The 17,401-nt window shown below is 46.9% G+C and overlaps 3 protein-coding genes across 4 annotated transcripts; 2 read left to right on the forward strand and 1 right to left on the reverse strand.

The window, feature by feature from the left end:
• Positions 1-420: 420 nt before the first annotated feature.
• Positions 421-1,183, reverse strand: E(y)2 (enhancer of yellow 2). The gene is made up of 2 exons (XM_076428377.1): positions 1,050-1,183; positions 421-849 (listed from the first exon to the last, which is right to left on the reverse strand). The coding sequence occupies exons 1-2, from the start codon at positions 1,097-1,099 to the stop codon at positions 621-623; spliced, it is 279 nt and encodes a 92-aa protein (XP_076284492.1). The 5' UTR covers positions 1,100-1,183; the 3' UTR covers positions 421-620.
• An 81-nt stretch (positions 1,184-1,264) lies between these two features.
• Positions 1,265-2,843, forward strand: LOC143210986 (mitochondrial import inner membrane translocase subunit Tim21). The gene is made up of 5 exons (XM_076428371.1): positions 1,265-1,406; positions 1,725-1,929; positions 2,004-2,235; positions 2,291-2,390; positions 2,586-2,843. The coding sequence occupies exons 2-5, from the start codon at positions 1,728-1,730 to the stop codon at positions 2,715-2,717; spliced, it is 666 nt and encodes a 221-aa protein (XP_076284486.1). The 5' UTR covers positions 1,265-1,406; positions 1,725-1,727; the 3' UTR covers positions 2,718-2,843.
• A 123-nt stretch (positions 2,844-2,966) lies between these two features.
• Tg (transglutaminase) lies at positions 2,967-16,784 on the forward strand. Of its 2 annotated transcripts, none has more exons than XM_076428319.1 (10): positions 2,967-3,997; positions 9,024-9,373; positions 9,441-9,573; positions 9,675-9,904; positions 9,972-10,285; positions 10,363-10,632; positions 10,699-10,778; positions 11,635-11,779; positions 11,883-12,189; positions 12,259-16,782. In XM_076428319.1, the coding sequence occupies exons 1-10, from the start codon at positions 3,862-3,864 to the stop codon at positions 12,562-12,564; spliced, it is 2,271 nt and encodes a 756-aa protein (XP_076284434.1). In that variant the 5' UTR covers positions 2,967-3,861; the 3' UTR covers positions 12,565-16,782. The 2 variants fall into 2 exon arrangements, with proteins under 2 accessions (XP_076284434.1, XP_076284433.1); XM_076428318.1 differs by lacking the exon at positions 2,967-3,997 and adding an exon at positions 4,050-8,708 and having other exon boundaries at positions 12,259-16,784.
• The last annotated feature ends 617 nt before the right edge of the window (positions 16,785-17,401 follow it).

The raw sequence follows: 17,401 nt of genomic DNA on the forward strand, positions 1-17,401 counted from the left end.
TTGCACAAAGAATTGTAAGGAACGACAAAACAGTGACACATATCTTTTCACAAACATTTTATAGCACTTTGCCCACATCCATCATCTGGTTGATGCAGTAATCTTGGAACACGGCATGCTACGTCTATTCTTTTATCTAGTCAATGGTAACGGATCAACATCATCAATAATCAGATAATCAGTCAACAATGTTGACTCAACATCAACTATAAATCAGAGAACTTCCTCTCTAACCAAACACTATTTAAGTTATTGATTTTTGACTGCGCCACATGGTGACTGGGTCTACTCTTATGTTCGATTTATTATTTTAATGATATCATTTGTATCCCATATAACTAAAAGTATTGAATTTATTGAGGTTATTGTTCAAATGCAATAATCCTCTGCTGTCATAAATGAAACAACGCTTGCTTTAAATTCTGTGTGGTACATACAATTTATTTCTAGCTACCTATACCGTAAGATTACAAGTTATAATTACACATATATATAGTTATCACACGTATTTAGTCGTACGTCGTACATATGGAAATGGTATATCGAGATTCGAACACAGTTGTTGGCCATAGATTCTCTTCTTGGAACATGAAAGGTTACAAATAAATGATTTTGATTCGTTACATTTTCAGTTTTTCTTCTTGCGCGATAAGCTGATTCTTAATTTTTTGCAAAAGCTCTTTTTTCACAGAGTCCGGCACGAGCGTTCTCGCTTTGGTTGTGACCACAGAAAGTAGCTTATCGTACGTGATATCGTGACCATGTTCTTTGATTAATTCCTTGCAGATTAATTTTACTTGGTCCCTCCAACCACATTCGACCAAACGCCGACGCAATAATTCTTTCAGCCTAAAATAGAAACAACAATACGGTAAGTCACTGTTCTTTATTGTAGTCAACTGTAACGATTTTGGAACTTTTATTGCAAGATTAAGAAAATACAAACACGAATTAAAGGAGTCGATTTATCTAATTAACATTCGAATGATCAAGATCGTAGAGTAATATCAAAATTGATAATCGATAAAATAGCTAATGCGAATACTTGCCCATCACGATCACCAACCATCACTAGCCTTTGATGCGGAGCAGTTTTCATTGCGAATTTGAACTTGATCCACTTGATCTGATTCGAGAAATTCAACCTCTTGATCTCTAATTGCGTCGAGGGCAACCGTTTCGATGAACGCAGCACAGTTCGCTTTCACGAAAGGTTATGTTGTGTTTTGTCTTGTCTTTCAGCATCATAACCTATAATTTCATCGTGTACGTTCGCAGATCGTGTAATGAGCAAACATGATCGAGGATTATAGTCGGATTCTCTGAATTGACTCTTCTTCGATACCTTATTATCGGTTTTTCTATGCGAACGTTGTAGGATTCTGCAGGCGACACATTTTTCAGTCGTAAGTTGATCTTTAATTATGACAAATTCGGTTCTGGTGCAACGCACTCGACAACTCTAAAAATGTAACTATAATTGAAGATCTTGACATAGAAACCGGGTGAGATCAGACTTTGACAATTGTTTATTTCTCACTGCAAACAATCAACGATATGACAAGTACATTTTTACCGATAAATGAACATTCCTGGTTTTCGCAGCAAGGTTTTCAAATAGAATTTCTGTTTAGAGTAGTAAGCAACGAATCGATACATTCGTTTAAGTTTATTTTATTAAACGAAATCGATGATAACCTTGTTAAAGTGTATCTATTTTTTAGGAGATGGTTTCTGTAAGGGTGATTAATTATATTCCATTTAGGAGACTAGTAGCTGTCTCCGGTCTATCGAATGCACGTATTTGTTCTCGTTGCTACCCGGAGTCTAATGTTCCGCCAAACGCTTCCTACTGCACAAGGAAGACGCTCGCAAAGACCAATGAGGTCGAGCAAGAGAAAAGGCTCCAAGTTGGATTTGCGGAAGTAGGTAAATTTCATATGGTTATCCCATGGCGCGAGTCACTGAATAATCCGTGTTATTCAACATCGTTTATTTTTCAGTTAAAGAGAACACAAAATCTGTTGGATATTTAAGTGTAATAATCGGTGGCATAGGAATCACAGGTTTAATGTTTTACGCGATATTCAACGAACTATTCTCCAGTAAAAGTCCGAATAACGTTTACAGTAAAGCGCTGAAACGCTGCAAGTTAGAACCTAAAGTGAAAGATGCTCTCGGAGAACCTATAAGAGGTTACGGAGAGGAGCACCGGCGTAGACGTAACCACGTTAGGTAGGCTTTGTACGTCGCTCTATTCATGCTCTGTTCAAACGCATAATTTTTACAGTCACGTTACCTTCGTGAAAGACGGAGTCCGGCACATGAGAATGCAATTTTATGTCCAAGGCATAAGGAGACGCGGCACAGTGACGTTAGAAGTACAAGAAGTAAGTAATTGCAGGGTCGCACGTTTTAGACCAGACCTGGGCGACGGTGGCCCGAAAAACACATGCTGCTGTTTCTTTCCTTCTCTTGCTCCGTAAGACAGTCTCAGAGTAGTAGCAACATGTGTTTTTCGGGCCACCGTCGCCCAGGTCTGTTTTAGACCGTAGAGTCGTCTAACACGTTCAAATTGATTGCAGAACGAATCGGGCGATTATGTGTACAGATACCTGTACGTACTAATAGATGATATCATGCAAACTACTATAAAAATAGAAGATAACAGAGAGGGACAGAGCCACCTTATCGACACGGAGTTTGATATAATTTAATATTCTCAACTCGTTCGAGTAGTAGGTTTGATATATTGTATATACAGGTGTGCTCGCAGACAGTGATCTGCAGCATTTAATACGAATATTCTTTTGCGAATAAAACCGTGATGCTCGTGGAGAGAACGTGTTGTGTTTATTCGCGACTAACAGTCTCGAAATAGTCACGACTAATTGTATGCCCAATACGCGCTGCGGTCGGTTTCCCTGAAGGATATGAGTAACAGTTTTTCTTTCTAAAGCGAGCGACTCTTAAAATAGTTGTGTTTCATAAATTCATGGAAGGAAAGTTAGCGCCGTGCTTTCATCGGAAACGCGTTTTATTACTGAGAGTCTGAAGTCCGAGCGGACTTAATCATCGCGCGACGGACATTTTTCTGCGGTAATTTCGCACGATTGAATTACGAAGGCGGAGAACACGATGGAATATCTTCCCACGTGAAAAATTGCAGGCATCGTTAGTAACTCGCCTAAAAATCAACCGAAGGTTGAGCTCGGAACACGAGTCACGTCTCGTCGCATCGTTGCGGATGCCAGTAGCTCGCGGTCTGACAGTCGCTCGTCTACTTGCGAGCAGATCGACGGAACGCGTGCTCTCGATCGGTTCGCGGTCGCGCTTAAAATGCCTCGTGATATCATCACCGACTAGTCTATTTAATTGGTGCCAGTCTTTTTTTTTTCGTGCTCAAACAAGGCGCGATAAGATAGATCGTCGGTACCTCGAAAGCAATTCGAAATTGTCCGAGATTGTCGGCGTGGACGGTCAAGGAAATCGTTTCGAAGCGTGAATTTTTTGCGCGGATGAATCGATGGTCTGTCTACTTACACTGGATGCCCTTGATTGGACGATTATTGCCGCGGCATTCAGGTTTTCTCAAGAGTACGCCAAGTTGAGAGCAACCAGGCGACATCCGACGAACGCATAATCGACCAAGATACGTGCTGCGGACAATACATGCTTCGGTCCACCTACGGAGGAGCGGTAACGCGCGCCGAGATGAACGCGAACACGTGCGAATAGCAGACGCACACCGCGGACGCGCGGATTTAAAACAGTGACGCGGTGTCGCGTCGGGAAAAAACACCTGTGGAACAGCCATCGTTGTAAATCATCGCATCGCCGAACCAAACAGATCGAACCAAAATGGGCAAGTGTTGTTCCTTTTTCTCGCGATTCAGAGCGGTCTTCAAACCCCAAACCGATACAACGGATGGCACCACGAGGTATACCTGCACCAAACCGGAGTGCTTGCCGCGTCCACCCACCACGGTGGGTTCAGGTAATTTCCTCTTATAATAATAATTTATCATATTATATACAGAGACTTATATTTACTATTATATATAGATTGTCGATTTTATGCATCTATGACAAAAATGAGTACGTACAATTTAAAGCAACGGACATATTAAAAAGATTTACAATCGTGTCTTGCAATCGATGCAAACTTCTTCTTCTTCTTCTTGTTTATTAAATTTACACAGTATAAAAAGTAATACTGATCATTAATTTACAGACGCAATTCTTCTAATTTTCTTGAAAATGATCTAAAGTAAGATCGAAACGTCGAAAAAAGATATTGTGATAATTTGCAAATAGTGTTTAAATAACAATTGATCGAACCAGTGCGCCGAAATCATCTAAATTTTGTTAGAATCGATGCAAACATTTTGGATTTCAAGGACATTATGGATATCAAAATCGAAGGTTCGCGAACGTTATTTTTGATCTGTTGAAGATACGATAACGCCGAAGTCGAACAGTTTGATCTTGTGCCCCTAGAAATTAGTCACCTGGCAGTTCGATGTATCTTTGACGTGATTGACCACAGCCGTCGTAAATTGACCCATAGTCGAACAAGGTCAACTGGCCATTATGTCTTACGAAAATGATAGCTCGGAGGAGAACTGTACCGATGGAAACTGTAGGGTCAACGATGTCATACCCGAGATAAACTATAAGTATATCGCTCAAGTGAAAGCTCTAGCTTACTCTCTCGACTTTGATACCGTGCTTTCGGGTCAATATCCTCCGCAGGGGATAGTTCGATTTCGGATGCGATTATCGGAATCGATAAATTTTCAAGTTATTCGTTTGCTTCGCAGTTTTCGTATGCGCGATGCACGTGAATGCGGCGATTAGAGAAAAACACGGTAGGAATGGAAGGTCCAGAGAGAGAGAGATCCAGCAGAAAAATCTAGGTCTTCGTGTCGCACGTCGCACAGTGGTCGGAAACCGCTAAAACGTGGCCAAAATGCAAGAAATGAATTTCACGTTTGGCGTATGGCCTTTGCCGTACTGGATACTCAGATAATGCCGATTTGGCAAACCCAAAAAAGGTCTTATCATTTATTTACAAATTGGGAGTACAAAAATCGATAGCGTTCAGTCGTCACGCAGTTTTCGTGCAGTGAACTACGGTTTGAAAAAACAAGTGTGAAGCTTGTAATTTTACGAAAAGTGAATATCTTTTTTGTGAAAAAGTAGCTGCCCAGAAGTGCTCGGATGGTCGTGCGCTCTATTTTTGTGATGCAGTGTCACGGTACTAGTTACGAGCATGTTTTCTCGAACACAATTTAGAAGATATAATAAAATTTGTTAAATAAGCATTGCATGGTTCCACTTATAGAATTTTCCGATACATGTTTTGAACATCAACAACAATTTCTTTGGCATATTGAATCCGCTATTTTGTAATTTGTAATTTTGACATCAGATTCCTATTTTGGCCACGTTTTGGCGATTTCCGACCACCATGCGTCGCGGCTAAAATTTCACGGACCTGAAGGCGTTTCATCAGCGATATCATGAGAATGGAATGTTTCGTTAAGATGCTACTATTAATACACGTTTATAGCATTCGCGTTGGTAGCGGTCGGCAATGAGGAAAAGTTTTCCGAAATTTCCAGCGTGAACGCGTCGATATTGTTCTTCCGCGCTGAGCATCGAATCGCGACAACACCTATTTTAAGAAGTTCCGTGCTCGGTACTCAATCCTGTCGAAACGTGTTTCCAATCATCTTCTCTCGATGCGTTTACGAAGCGTACCGAATTCCCGCGTTCCGCGCTTTTCATGCCGATGATGTCATCGCGCACCGTCGCCCAAGTACAATATTTCTTTAATTTGTTAAAGGCGCGGCGACTATCTTTGAAGCTCGCGCACAAAACTTTCCACTTTCAACGTCGTCGCGTTCTCGGACATTCTTCTCGTTCTCATTTCCGGACTCGAGCGTCCGCGAGCCTCGAGGCAAGGCCGTTTCGAGGAAATAATTTCCAACCAACTGGTGCCCGTGGAACGTAATTAAGAGCAAACAAAAATCGTGCGAATAGCACGCCTCGTCCGTTGCTCAAAGATTTGCTTGATGGTGCTTCACCAAGGAAAATAAACTTGGGCTCGCGGCCAGATGGGAAATCTCATCTTCTGGCGCCTCGCGTTCACGAACGATCGCTCTCGTTTCCTCGTAAACCTATTTATTCAACCGATCGCGGTCTTACGATCCAAATGATGCCTTGCCGATCGGTCGACACCCGTTCGCGAGTACAAGGCAATTACGATTTCGACGTGTATTTATCCGCCTCGCGGTGGGTGAATGAATGAAAGTGTTGATCGCGCAAGCGGTACCCTGACCGTCGTGTAACATTACGTCACCTCTTATTACGCAAGGCCGAGTTCTATTATTCAAGCATTCCCCGAAATTCCAAACGGGACGCGTTCGCGGTTTTACGTCCTCTATCGATCGAGCGATCGCAGGATATTCGCGGATAACGTCGAAGTAATCCGCGATTAACTCGCGAACACTGCAATTTGTCACGAGATAGGTATCTCGCGAGTTCCGTGTTCGTTCGAGGCGCGAGATCCGCCGATGTTTCGCGCGCGACACGCCAACAACAGCTCGCATCCACGATCTAGGATGCTAATTTTATGCGAGTGTCGTTGTTGTTCGCGCGCTGTCTACATACGCCTGTTGCGATCTTTGCACAATGCTTATCAATATGTCGCGCGACTCTTTGCGACACTCGGGCGAGCCTTCGAACGAACGTCTGGCGTCGCACGGTGTTCTATAAAATTGTAATTAACAATTAACACGAATTCTATCCAGCTTTTCGCGATTTTGGTCCACCGTGCGCCGCGGAATGATCCACTAAGACCCCGTTCAGACACGGCGGAATCCGCGCGTTTTCGACCGCGCGATTTGAAACGCGCGGACCTTATTTACATTAGCGTATATGGATTCGTTCACACGCATCCGCGCGGTCGAACAATCAAAAACAAAAATCGCGCGGTTTCCGCCGTGTCTGAAGTAGCCTGAACGGGCTCTGAATGTCACATTACTCTCGAAAAGGGAGACAAAAAGGTATCTTAGCCATCGATTTCCGGTGCTCGATCATCCGGGCTGACTGAATGCACTCGAGCACGGTAGTATATCGAATGTGTATTAATGTCTGACGAAATTGCCACCGCGCGTCATCGATCGTTACGGATAATCTGGATTTCGAAGGCTCGCGCGTGCACGTGCGCTTATTGTTAGACCTGAAGTAGATCCATGAAACAATATCCGTGGGCGTGGTGTACGCGTTATAATTTCGAGCCCGACTGATTAAATCGTCGAAACACCGTCGCACCGGTTCCGTACGAAACCGGTCGAAGCGCGATCGACCCGCGGGTACTTTGTATCGCTATCGTTTGACACGATATTTATTACATAATTAGCCGGCCGGCCGACTATCGCTCCCGTAATTACGCGATCGATCAATATTTACCGGCGATCGAGCCAGCGGGCTGTTATATTCGCGTTAATGGATATCCACGGCGGAGGGTGGACACCACGATGGACAATCTCTAATCATTTCAAATTTAGTCTGATTAGAAATAAAAAGATTATAAATTCGCCGATTAGAACCGATCCGGTATAGATACGTATAGCATCGAAGTAACGTAATCAACCGGTTGTCCGGAAGGAGGATGCGTGTTTCTCGCTTATCTGTTCGGCGATCGGATCCAGCGGTTTACCGGAACCGTGATTCGTTGCTCGCGCTACGAATCTCTGGACGCGAGAATGAAAAGTTGGGCGAGCTTATGCGAGCAGGCGCTCCATTTAATTTTACTTTGAGAGGTTTGCTGGTCGTGCACGTGGGTACAGAATCTAAAATCATCTCCGTTCGTTCCTCGAAACGTTGACGGAGCGAATGTTCCCGTACATGGATGTATGAGAACCGATCAGCTGGCCTCAGATTTTTCTAAATCGAGCCTCGATGAAAACTCGGATCGATTACGGCGATCGTAAATCGATCAATTATCCCATCCAGAACCGGTGGGCTTGTCACCGGTTCGCGGTAACGACTCTGTCAACGAAAGGACTCTTAATTGACTCGTTTAGTTAGCCTCTCCGCGACTTTCCACCCAGAAGTCGGCCGATCCGAGCAGTTTAAGCGAAGCGTAACGGATACGAGGAATCGACATCTCTGCGAAGCAAATGACTCGTTTGGCGTCGGTAAATAAATTACAAGGAGTAATTGACAGAATGAAAAGTAGGCGACACCTACTGGTACCAAAGTCATCGATGACACCATGTATGGCCGCGTTCGCCGATGCAGAAACGACCTTCGGGGCTCTCCTAGAACGCAGCAACCCACCCGACACACGCTGCAACGCGTTGCGTCGCGCGCTTCGCAAAGCCCTACCCTCGACGCAAAGACGCAACGCTCGAGAGACGGCCGTCGTCGTCCATCGTCCGACACGACGACGTGTTTCCTTCCTCTTCGTCTCGAGTCAAGGAGGTGCCGATTTGTCAGAGTGATTTCGCGGAACTCCCTGAACAGCTAAAAGACTTCGTCGCGACTGTCATCGATGGATTCAGTCTTTCGTTCGTTTTCAAGGGACGACGAGTTCGCCTCCTCCGAGCCTCGAAGAATGTATTATAGATTTTACGACCGCTACCGGCCTTTCAACGATGTCGGTCGCTTCAGGCCGTTCCCGTACCGGTTCTACTGTGAGTGCTCTTGTTTTTCCGCGATCGCATTCTCTAATTGCTCGTCTCAACATATAATTAGTTAGTTGCGGCAATCCGCTTCTTGTTCCATCGACGCGGGAAAAGACCTTCGCTCGAGGTTTTCCGCTTCACGAGATCCGCGAAGTGTTCTCTTTATATATGTATATGTACCATTTTGGTAAGGTGAATGATTTTCTGATGAATATTATCCCGGCGGGAATAGTGCGTTCTCAAATCATTTCTCCTCATCTTCATCCGGTAATTCGACAGGCGGCGCGATCGTTTTTGTTGGGACTAACGTTCTGCTGTGTTTAGGGGAGGATTTCGATGTTCCCGTGCTGACGATCGCGGACGTGGATCCGTGCCTAGCGGAGAATGGAGAGAGCCACAGGACGTCGAGATATGATTTGATGTCACGGCAAGACGACAAGGCCCGGCTGGTCGTCAGGCGCGGACAACCTTTCTTCGTGCACCTCACTCTGTCCAGAGACTATAATCCGAACCTCGACGGTATGTCGTTGGTGTTTACCGTGGACGGGGTTGAGAAGCCGCAGTACGGCCACGGAACTCTGGTTGCGGCGCCTGTCCTCTATCCGGGCGAGGTCTCCGAAGGATCCTGGCAAGCGACCATCGACGCGATTCAATCGAATTTTCTTCGTTTAAAGGCAAGCTTCGTTGAAAGCAATCCCGACATCGCGAGTCGTCGCGAATAACATACTCTCGTGTTCTCAGATCGTTCCGGATGCCAACGCCATCATAGGGAAATGGAAGATGGATATCGACACCAAGAACAAGAACTTGGACGGAGCTGTCAGCTACTCGATGCGTGACCCGTTCTACCTGATCTTCAATCCGTGGTCGGAAGGTAACGATCGAGAATGTTTGGCAACGAGCCACATTTCTCAAATAACGAAAGATCGGTATAGATAGATAGTCTAATTATAAGATCGCGCCGCGACGTTTCAGAGGACGTGGTCTACCTGGAAGGTGAAGATCAGCGGCAGGAGTATGTAATGGCCGAGGACGGGCTGATATGGCGCGGAAGTTACAATCGTTTGCGACCAACGGTGTGGAAGTACTCGCAGTTCGAGAGGGACATATTGGACTGCGCGTTGCATCTGATGACTCGGGTCGGGAAAGTTCGAATCTCCGGCAGGAGCGACCCCGTGGTGATATCGCGCGTGTTGTCCGCGAGCGTGCGTACACCGAGAATTACTTTTATCCCGGGAATCTTCGTCGGTTCTATCGCTTTTGTCGCTGCAGGTGAACTCTCCGGACGACAACGGAGCGGTGATGGGCAACTGGTCGGACGATTTCGGGGGCGGCACGCCGCCGACCAAGTGGCTCGGCTCCCAGAAGATCCTGCAGCAATACTACAAGACGAAGAAGCCGGTTAAATACGGACAGTGCTGGGTGTTCGCGGGTGTTCTAGCCACCGTATGCCGCACCCTTGGTCTGCCTTGCCGCGTGGTGACCAATTACTCGAGCGCCCACGACACCCAGAGCAGCCTGACCGTCGATTACTTCGTGGACGCCGACGGCAGCGTGTTGGAGGAGCTGAACAGCGACTCGATATGGCGAGTAGCGAAGCGTGTCACTCCGATCTCCTTTGAGAACGCGAACTTATTTTTCTCGTCGGTTTTCTCATCCGCAGGAACTTCCACGTGTGGAACGAGGTGTGGATGAAGCGATTGGATTTGTCACCAGACTGCTCCGGTTGGCAGGCGATCGACGCGACTCCTCAGGAGCTCAGCGAGGACGCGTATCGATGCGGTCCGGCCTCCGTCGCTGCCGTGAAGAAGGGCGAGGTCCTTCGCCCTTACGACAACGCCTTCCTCTTCGCCGAAGTCAACGCGGACAAAGTGTTTTGGCGGTACAACGGACCGACGCAGCCCTTGAAACTGATTCGGAAGGACCAGTTCGGGTGAGTCTCGACGATCGGTTTCCCATACCATTCCCTTGGGTCCCTCTATATCTACGGTATTTTCAGAATCGGGCAATTTATCAGCACCAAGGCGGTCGGAAGGTGGGCCAGGGAGGACATCACTTACACCTACAAGTATCCCGAAAGTAAGTCCACGTGGCGGTAGTATACCATCGGATTGTAACTAGAAAGGAACTACAATCTTACTAGATTTTGGGTCGAAACATGGGTTTGCGATATTTTGCTTAATGTCCTTGTACGAGCAAAGTTTGGGCTGGGTGAGGGCTCATTGGAAAGAGGAAGGTTCACCGCATGGTGCTCTGGTCAAGAAGTTATAACGAGATTATATTATTATTTATTATTTATTATGAACGGACCGAGGTCCATTTACACAAATGTTTACAATAGAACAAAGACTTAACATAAATTACTAAGAAAGGACATGCATAAAAAAACAACTGTTGGTATAAAGGTACTGATATTATAAGTTAATCCTGCGTAATTTTTTTCGAAAGTGTGTAACGACCCATTAAAATAATCAATACTATTATATAGAGTGTCGGAGAGTTCGCAATAATTCGATTTATAGGATTTATTAATCCATATGTGGATTTGCATTTAAGTGTTTGAAAACCTGCTCGAGATCTCAAAGCATTATGTTTATATCTAATAATATGAGTGTCCAAAGTGTAGGGAAAAAATCGAGAAAAAATCCCGCAGATTTCAATGTATTTTTCTGTCTCTGAAAGCCTTTTTTGACTGATGAGATGACCAGAGCACCATGCGGTGAATGAGCCCTCACCCAGCTCGTACAAGGACATTAAGCGAAATATCGCAAAACCATGTTTCGATCCAAAATCTAGTAAGATTCTAGTCCCTTTCTAGTTACAATCCAAAAAAGACTACCGTTTGCCAAACTTTCTGCGGAAAGTTTGTCCGCAGCTGCGAGATCTTACTGTTGCCGGATCGAACGCTCTCACGAGGCAACCTCTCTTGTTGCAGGATCGGACGAGGAGCGGGCTGCCATGCTGAGGGCGCTCCGTCAAAGCCAATCGTTGTTCAGCCGTTACTACCTGAACGAGGAGTTTAACGACATCACGTTCCATTTCGAGCTCCGCGACGATATCGTGATCGGGCAACCGTTCAGGTATTCTTCTTCTTCTTCTTGAAATTATAATTGCCGTTCTATTTTGGATAAAACGCGGAAATACCATGCTCGATGTAACATCGATCTCGCTTTACTTTTCCAGCGTGGTGTTGATGATCAAAAATAGGAGCAACTCCAACGAGTACCGGGTCTCCGTGGTTTTGAGGGTCGAGACGGTGCTGTACACTGGCCGAGTCGGCGACCCGGTCAAGAGGTTGAACATCGATCGTTTGGTGAGACCGGGAGTGCTCGAAGAGGTGCGGATGGACGTGTCCTGGGAAGAGTACGGTCTCCGATTGATGAACCAGTGCGCGTTCAACATCGCCTGTTTGGCGACCGTCAAGGACACGAACTTCGAGTACTTTGCACAGGACGATTTCCGCGTGAGGAAACCCGACATTAAAATCATCGTGAGTACAAACAATACGTCGCTTCCTTACACTTTTAAAGCGGAAACGATAATCTGGCCGCATTTGCAGATCGAAGACGAGCCGCGAGTCGGCGAAACCTTGAACGCGAGAGCCAAATTCAAGAATCCGCTGCCGATACCGCTGAAGAAATGCCGTTTCCTGATCGAAGGTCCCGGCTTGGACGAGCAGCTGAAGCTGAAGCTATCGGAGACCGTGGAAGTCGACGCCGATGCCGAGTGTTCGTTCTCCATGGTGCCGAAGTTCGAGGGCCGTGCGACGATCGCCGCGAAATTCTATTCGAAAGAGCTCGAGGACGTCGACGGCTTCGTCAACTTCATGGTGAAAGCGGCGGCACCTGTGGCGAACGGCGAGTAACGAGCTGTACGGCTAAACTTTCCCGAATGTACCTGCGCTTTTCTACGATGTCTTTTCGCGAGCCAGCCGAGAGATTACTGTTAAGAATTATCGTCGTGTTCATAGTATTTATTTCTGTTATTTTATTCTTTGTACGCAATAATGTATGTTCGCGAGGTGGCCGGGAAGCGCGAGTTCGTTTTTCATTTTTCGAAGCGAGAGCCTCTCGGAAACTGGCGCGGTGGAGGCAACGGATCGGACGGCATACCGGTTCGAAGCAGGCTTCTGTGTGGAGCTAGTAAAAAATTGAATCGGCAGTGACTACCGACTACAGAATGCACGGGGCAATATTAACGAGCGGCAATAGAGGATCGCTGGGTCGAACGCGCGATTATTCCGAATTAGAAAAGGACGGGCGAAGAGCGAATCCAAAGAGAGGAAAAGAGACGGATACACGACGAGACGGATGAGTCATGCATCACCGTACGGGAAATGAACGTTGAGATATAGCGTACGACGGGCGACCGTAAAGGAAGAAGCGCAGGAGCGAGAGAAGAGGTCCGAACGAAAACGAGAGCAACGGTCCGAAGATTCTTTGGATGTTCGTATCGTCCCGATGTCGAGGATGCCGAACATCGTTGTATCGTCTCGTGGTATGCGGGCCCTCAGCTCGGAATCACTTACGGACAAGGTAATATTTTTGTAGCGGTTTCTCGTCTCGATTACGAGGGATTCAAGGGGAAGGGAACGTAACGATAAGCTGGTAGCAAGTGAAGACGAATACGAGGATCGTATAAGGAAGAAGAAAAATGGTAAACGAAAGGTCAGAGCCGAACGAGAGGCACGGGAACGGTGGGCGAACGGGGAGAGGAACAGAGAAGGAGAGAGAGCGCGAGAGGAAGAACGATACAGAAGATAGCAGTGAGATATGTCTAAATACATAACCGTGACACGTGATGGACGTGTTGCGGCCCCTGTCTACAGGGGTCTCGGACGAGAGCCCACGGGGCCTACGGGGCCCCGTACCAATCTCCATTTGGATCCACGGGATTCTGGACTCGGCACCCTGCTACGCGCTATGCATCAACACCCAAGATCCATCCCATTATACCTCATCAAAATAACAAACACGCCTTCCATGCTAAACCAACATTCTTTTGTTCCCATCGAATCCCAGGATCCATCGGAATCACCGCGAACAGCGCGTCAGTGACGTATATGTTTTCGTGTAGAGTGTAGCCGGTGGCCATAGGGGGTCCTCCCGTAGCCCCGCGATCCAAGAACAATCCGAGAACAATTCCAGAAGATATCGTGAAATATTGTCCAATGGCGGGAGGTCGATCCAGCGACCCAGCTTCCCGAAACTTCTTTACCCGAAATTTCCCTTTTCGCGTGGCCATTCATTGTCCATCATTTTCATCGAGATCCCTCTACCGTGAATTCGGTTTCGGATTTTTCTTTTTTCTATCGTCGTCGCCTTCGGCCGTTTCCAAGTCGGAAAGAACCAACAGGGAAAGCGTTTCGCGTTTCATCCCTTAAACCAGCGGCTCGGTTTCCGACCGCGTCTCTAGATGGCAGCACCACCCTCGAATGTACGCTACCGTTCGCAAAGATTCGCACAAACTCCGACTTCTCCGACAGATATGGAAGAAACGGTTCCTTCGATCGGACATCCCCGATCAAACCGTTCTTATCGCTTCCATTTCACGTCGAGACGCACGATGAAAATGATATTCGACGCCGCCTCGTGGACGTGCAGTTTTCTATGATCAGGGACTGTGGATTTTATGAATATCTAACAAAATTGAATTGGTGCGATTTAAGGCAATAAACAGATTAACAGAATTTAAGAATGTCGATGTACCATTTTCAATTTTCCAAGATTATTAAAGGGCCACTTTTAAAATGGCCACTTGCAGTTGGTGCAGAAAATTTTTGTTTTGCATAAAGATGCACAATATAATAATTAGAATGGAAACAAAATGGTTCAGACGATTCGTTGCAAGACGTTTTCGTTCTAGATCGTTAAACTGCTTTTTATTGTATTTTATTATATTATTTTATAGGGGAAAGGAGACAGTCGATTCTCGAAGCGTCCACCGACAGCTGAATAATTTAGGGTCGCGCGATGATAATGTAGAAATAAAGAGCTCGTAATTAGATTTCGATCGCACGAACGGTAGCGTATACAATCGCGATTCGATCGGTATAGGCGTAATAAAGAGATTACGTCGGTTTCTCGTGTTTCATCGAATCACGGATGATCGATGCTGCTGGAAGGGGGCGGGGAAAGATTGAGAGCGCAGCGAGGGAAGATAAACGTAGGTGACAAACGAGCATCTACGAATTCGTTGTTCGCTGCGGGCGATCTGGATCTCCGTCGCATTAGGAAGGAGTGGCCTCGATAACGCGACCCATTGTACTTTTCGTTCCATGATTCTCGATTTCCATTCTCCGCGCGTGGAGAAGTCATTCTCCGTTGAAACCGGAGAACGACAGGATGCCTGGGTTTGTGTGGAGAGAGAGAGAGAGTGAGCGGAGCTCGTGAAAATCGAGCTCTCTTCGACGAAACGCGTAAATTTGTAAGCATGGGGCCGAGTCGCTCGTCCAATTCGCCGCGATATTTCCGGTCTCTCGTTCGATACGGCAACTTACGCACCGCGTACTCTTGGAGTCGGACTTAATTTCATGATTAGAAGCGGTGCGGTACGGTCAGGCGTACGGAAGCGGCGCACATCCAACCGCATGCACGTGTAAGTAATGTTTCCTGTCATCAGGAAAACTCTCTGCAGTAAAAGTCTCGGAATGGTTACGGGCTTCCCTTTTACGTTCCCGGTCCTTTATTTCTCGCGATTCGTCCGCGTAGCAAAGGGAGAGAGAGAGAGAGAGAGAGCGAGACAGGCGGACCGCTCTAATTCTTGGCATTTATTTTCAACGCGTACGGCAGACTCGCTATTCGCCGCGACGCGCGACGGAACGATAATTAGGAAACGGTACCTACGCGGGAAGGGGTCGGATCTGCGAGATCCGCCCCCTCGAAGCAACCGGCTATTCGACAGGCAAACCCGTCACATCCCTTGACAGTTTACCGTTTGCCTTTCTCTGTTTGCTCGAGGATTCCCCGCTCGGTTAGGCTACGCTCTATCCAAACAAGGGCTGAACGATTGGGTAACGAGGAGAAGAAAGGTCATTCGTTCTGTGGGCGAGCTCGGTCCGGCGATCCATCCCCTGGACACAATGTTCCCGCAGATCGGACCGAAAAAGTCTTTTGTAGCATCCGCGCGGAGACGTTAGCTTTTTTCCCTTTTTTGACAGAAGGCGAACGGACAGCCAAGCCATCCCGATGCGTGTGCTGTCGCGACCCTCTTCGGCCGAAGCAGTCCTCGGCGTCGATCGTCGCGTCGATTTCGCATTTAATTTGCATACCGATATCGGAGCCATTGTGCGTCCGAATTCGAATCCGAGCTCGAGGCGAACAGTTGCCACACGGTGGCGTATTTGCCGGAGGATTTGGCCCTCGCGACACGACCGACCACTCCGCCTACCTTCCGTTAGGGTGGCTGTATTCAGGGCGAGTAGGAGGGATTTCGAAGACGATACCGCACCGGATGGGACGCGAGAAAAGGGAGCGGGAAAGCCCGTGTCTGCCTTATTACGCATGCACCCCGTCCGGCAAAAAGGATTCGTTTGCCGGCCGATCGACGAGCCTATCTTCTCGCTTCCCGTGCAATTGTGCCTGCGGCGCTGTGCAAATAGGTACTAGCGTGTAAACGGAGATGCGTGTTGCCACGATCGCTAACCCAAACCTATCGTCTATCGTTTATCGTCGTAGGGGAGTGTTTTTTCGAGGTACCTAAAGAAAAGTTAAACGAGATCTCTCGCGAACGTTTTGCTCTCGACGATTTCGCAAAACGATACGATTGCTCGAAGCGTCGGCTTCTGAAACTGGCTCACGTAATTATTCGAACGTTCCGAGATTCAGAGACAAGCTTAACGAGCCCATTCATGGCAACTCGAGCATCGAATCCAATGTTTATCATGCAGTTTCTTTAGCAGAGGTTTGAACAGCTTTTAAGGCCTGCGCCGCTTTTATTTTCCGCGATTCATTGGCGAGCTGATTAAACGGCCGATAGAATTCGAAACGGTACCTGCGCGTTGTGGAATGTCTTTGTGTTTAATAAATTGCTGAACGTTCTACCGGATCTGATACCAGCGAATCTACACTCGATCTTATACATCGACTCGATGATTCATTTATAATGAAAATTAGTGAAATTTAAAGCAGCAGACACAGATTAAACAAATGTAACTGATGTACATATTGCTTTCAACGTATTCGAATCATTGTCTGTTGCAACTGATAAAGAATATATTTATTTTGCACCAAGATCCGCAGTTCAGTCGAAGATATTCTACGCGAGACGAAACATCAGGATTTTCCGGTGAAAACAGCTTCAAGCGCGAAGGGTTAACTGCACACGGAATAAATCATCAGTATTTGCGACGTTTTAATCGCGGGTATAACGGACGGCCGAGCACGAGATCCGTCGACAGTTTCGCGTGCGACGGACCGAGAATAAGATTGCGGAGAAAAAAATGGAGGAGCGGCTAAACCGTTCCGAGTAGAACGCGACTCGTTAGCGCTTCGTTGTTCGATCGAAGAAAGCTGACGTGCTAAAAAGGGAAACGGAAACGAGCCGGGGTCCGCAGAATAGTCGAGAGGACGCCGTCGATCTCTGCTGCGGCGTGAAAGCACGGGACAAAGGATCGTGACCGATTACGGATGAGCAAATTGGCGTTTAAAGGAGCGCGCGGCTGACGCGTCAAAGGAATCGCGTGTCATCGTTTTCGCGAAAGG

Source organism: Lasioglossum baleicum, chromosome 7 (assembly GCF_051020765.1).
Source record: "Lasioglossum baleicum chromosome 7, iyLasBale1, whole genome shotgun sequence".
In the NCBI taxonomy this organism is placed as follows: Eukaryota; Metazoa; Arthropoda; class Insecta; order Hymenoptera; family Halictidae; genus Lasioglossum; species Lasioglossum baleicum.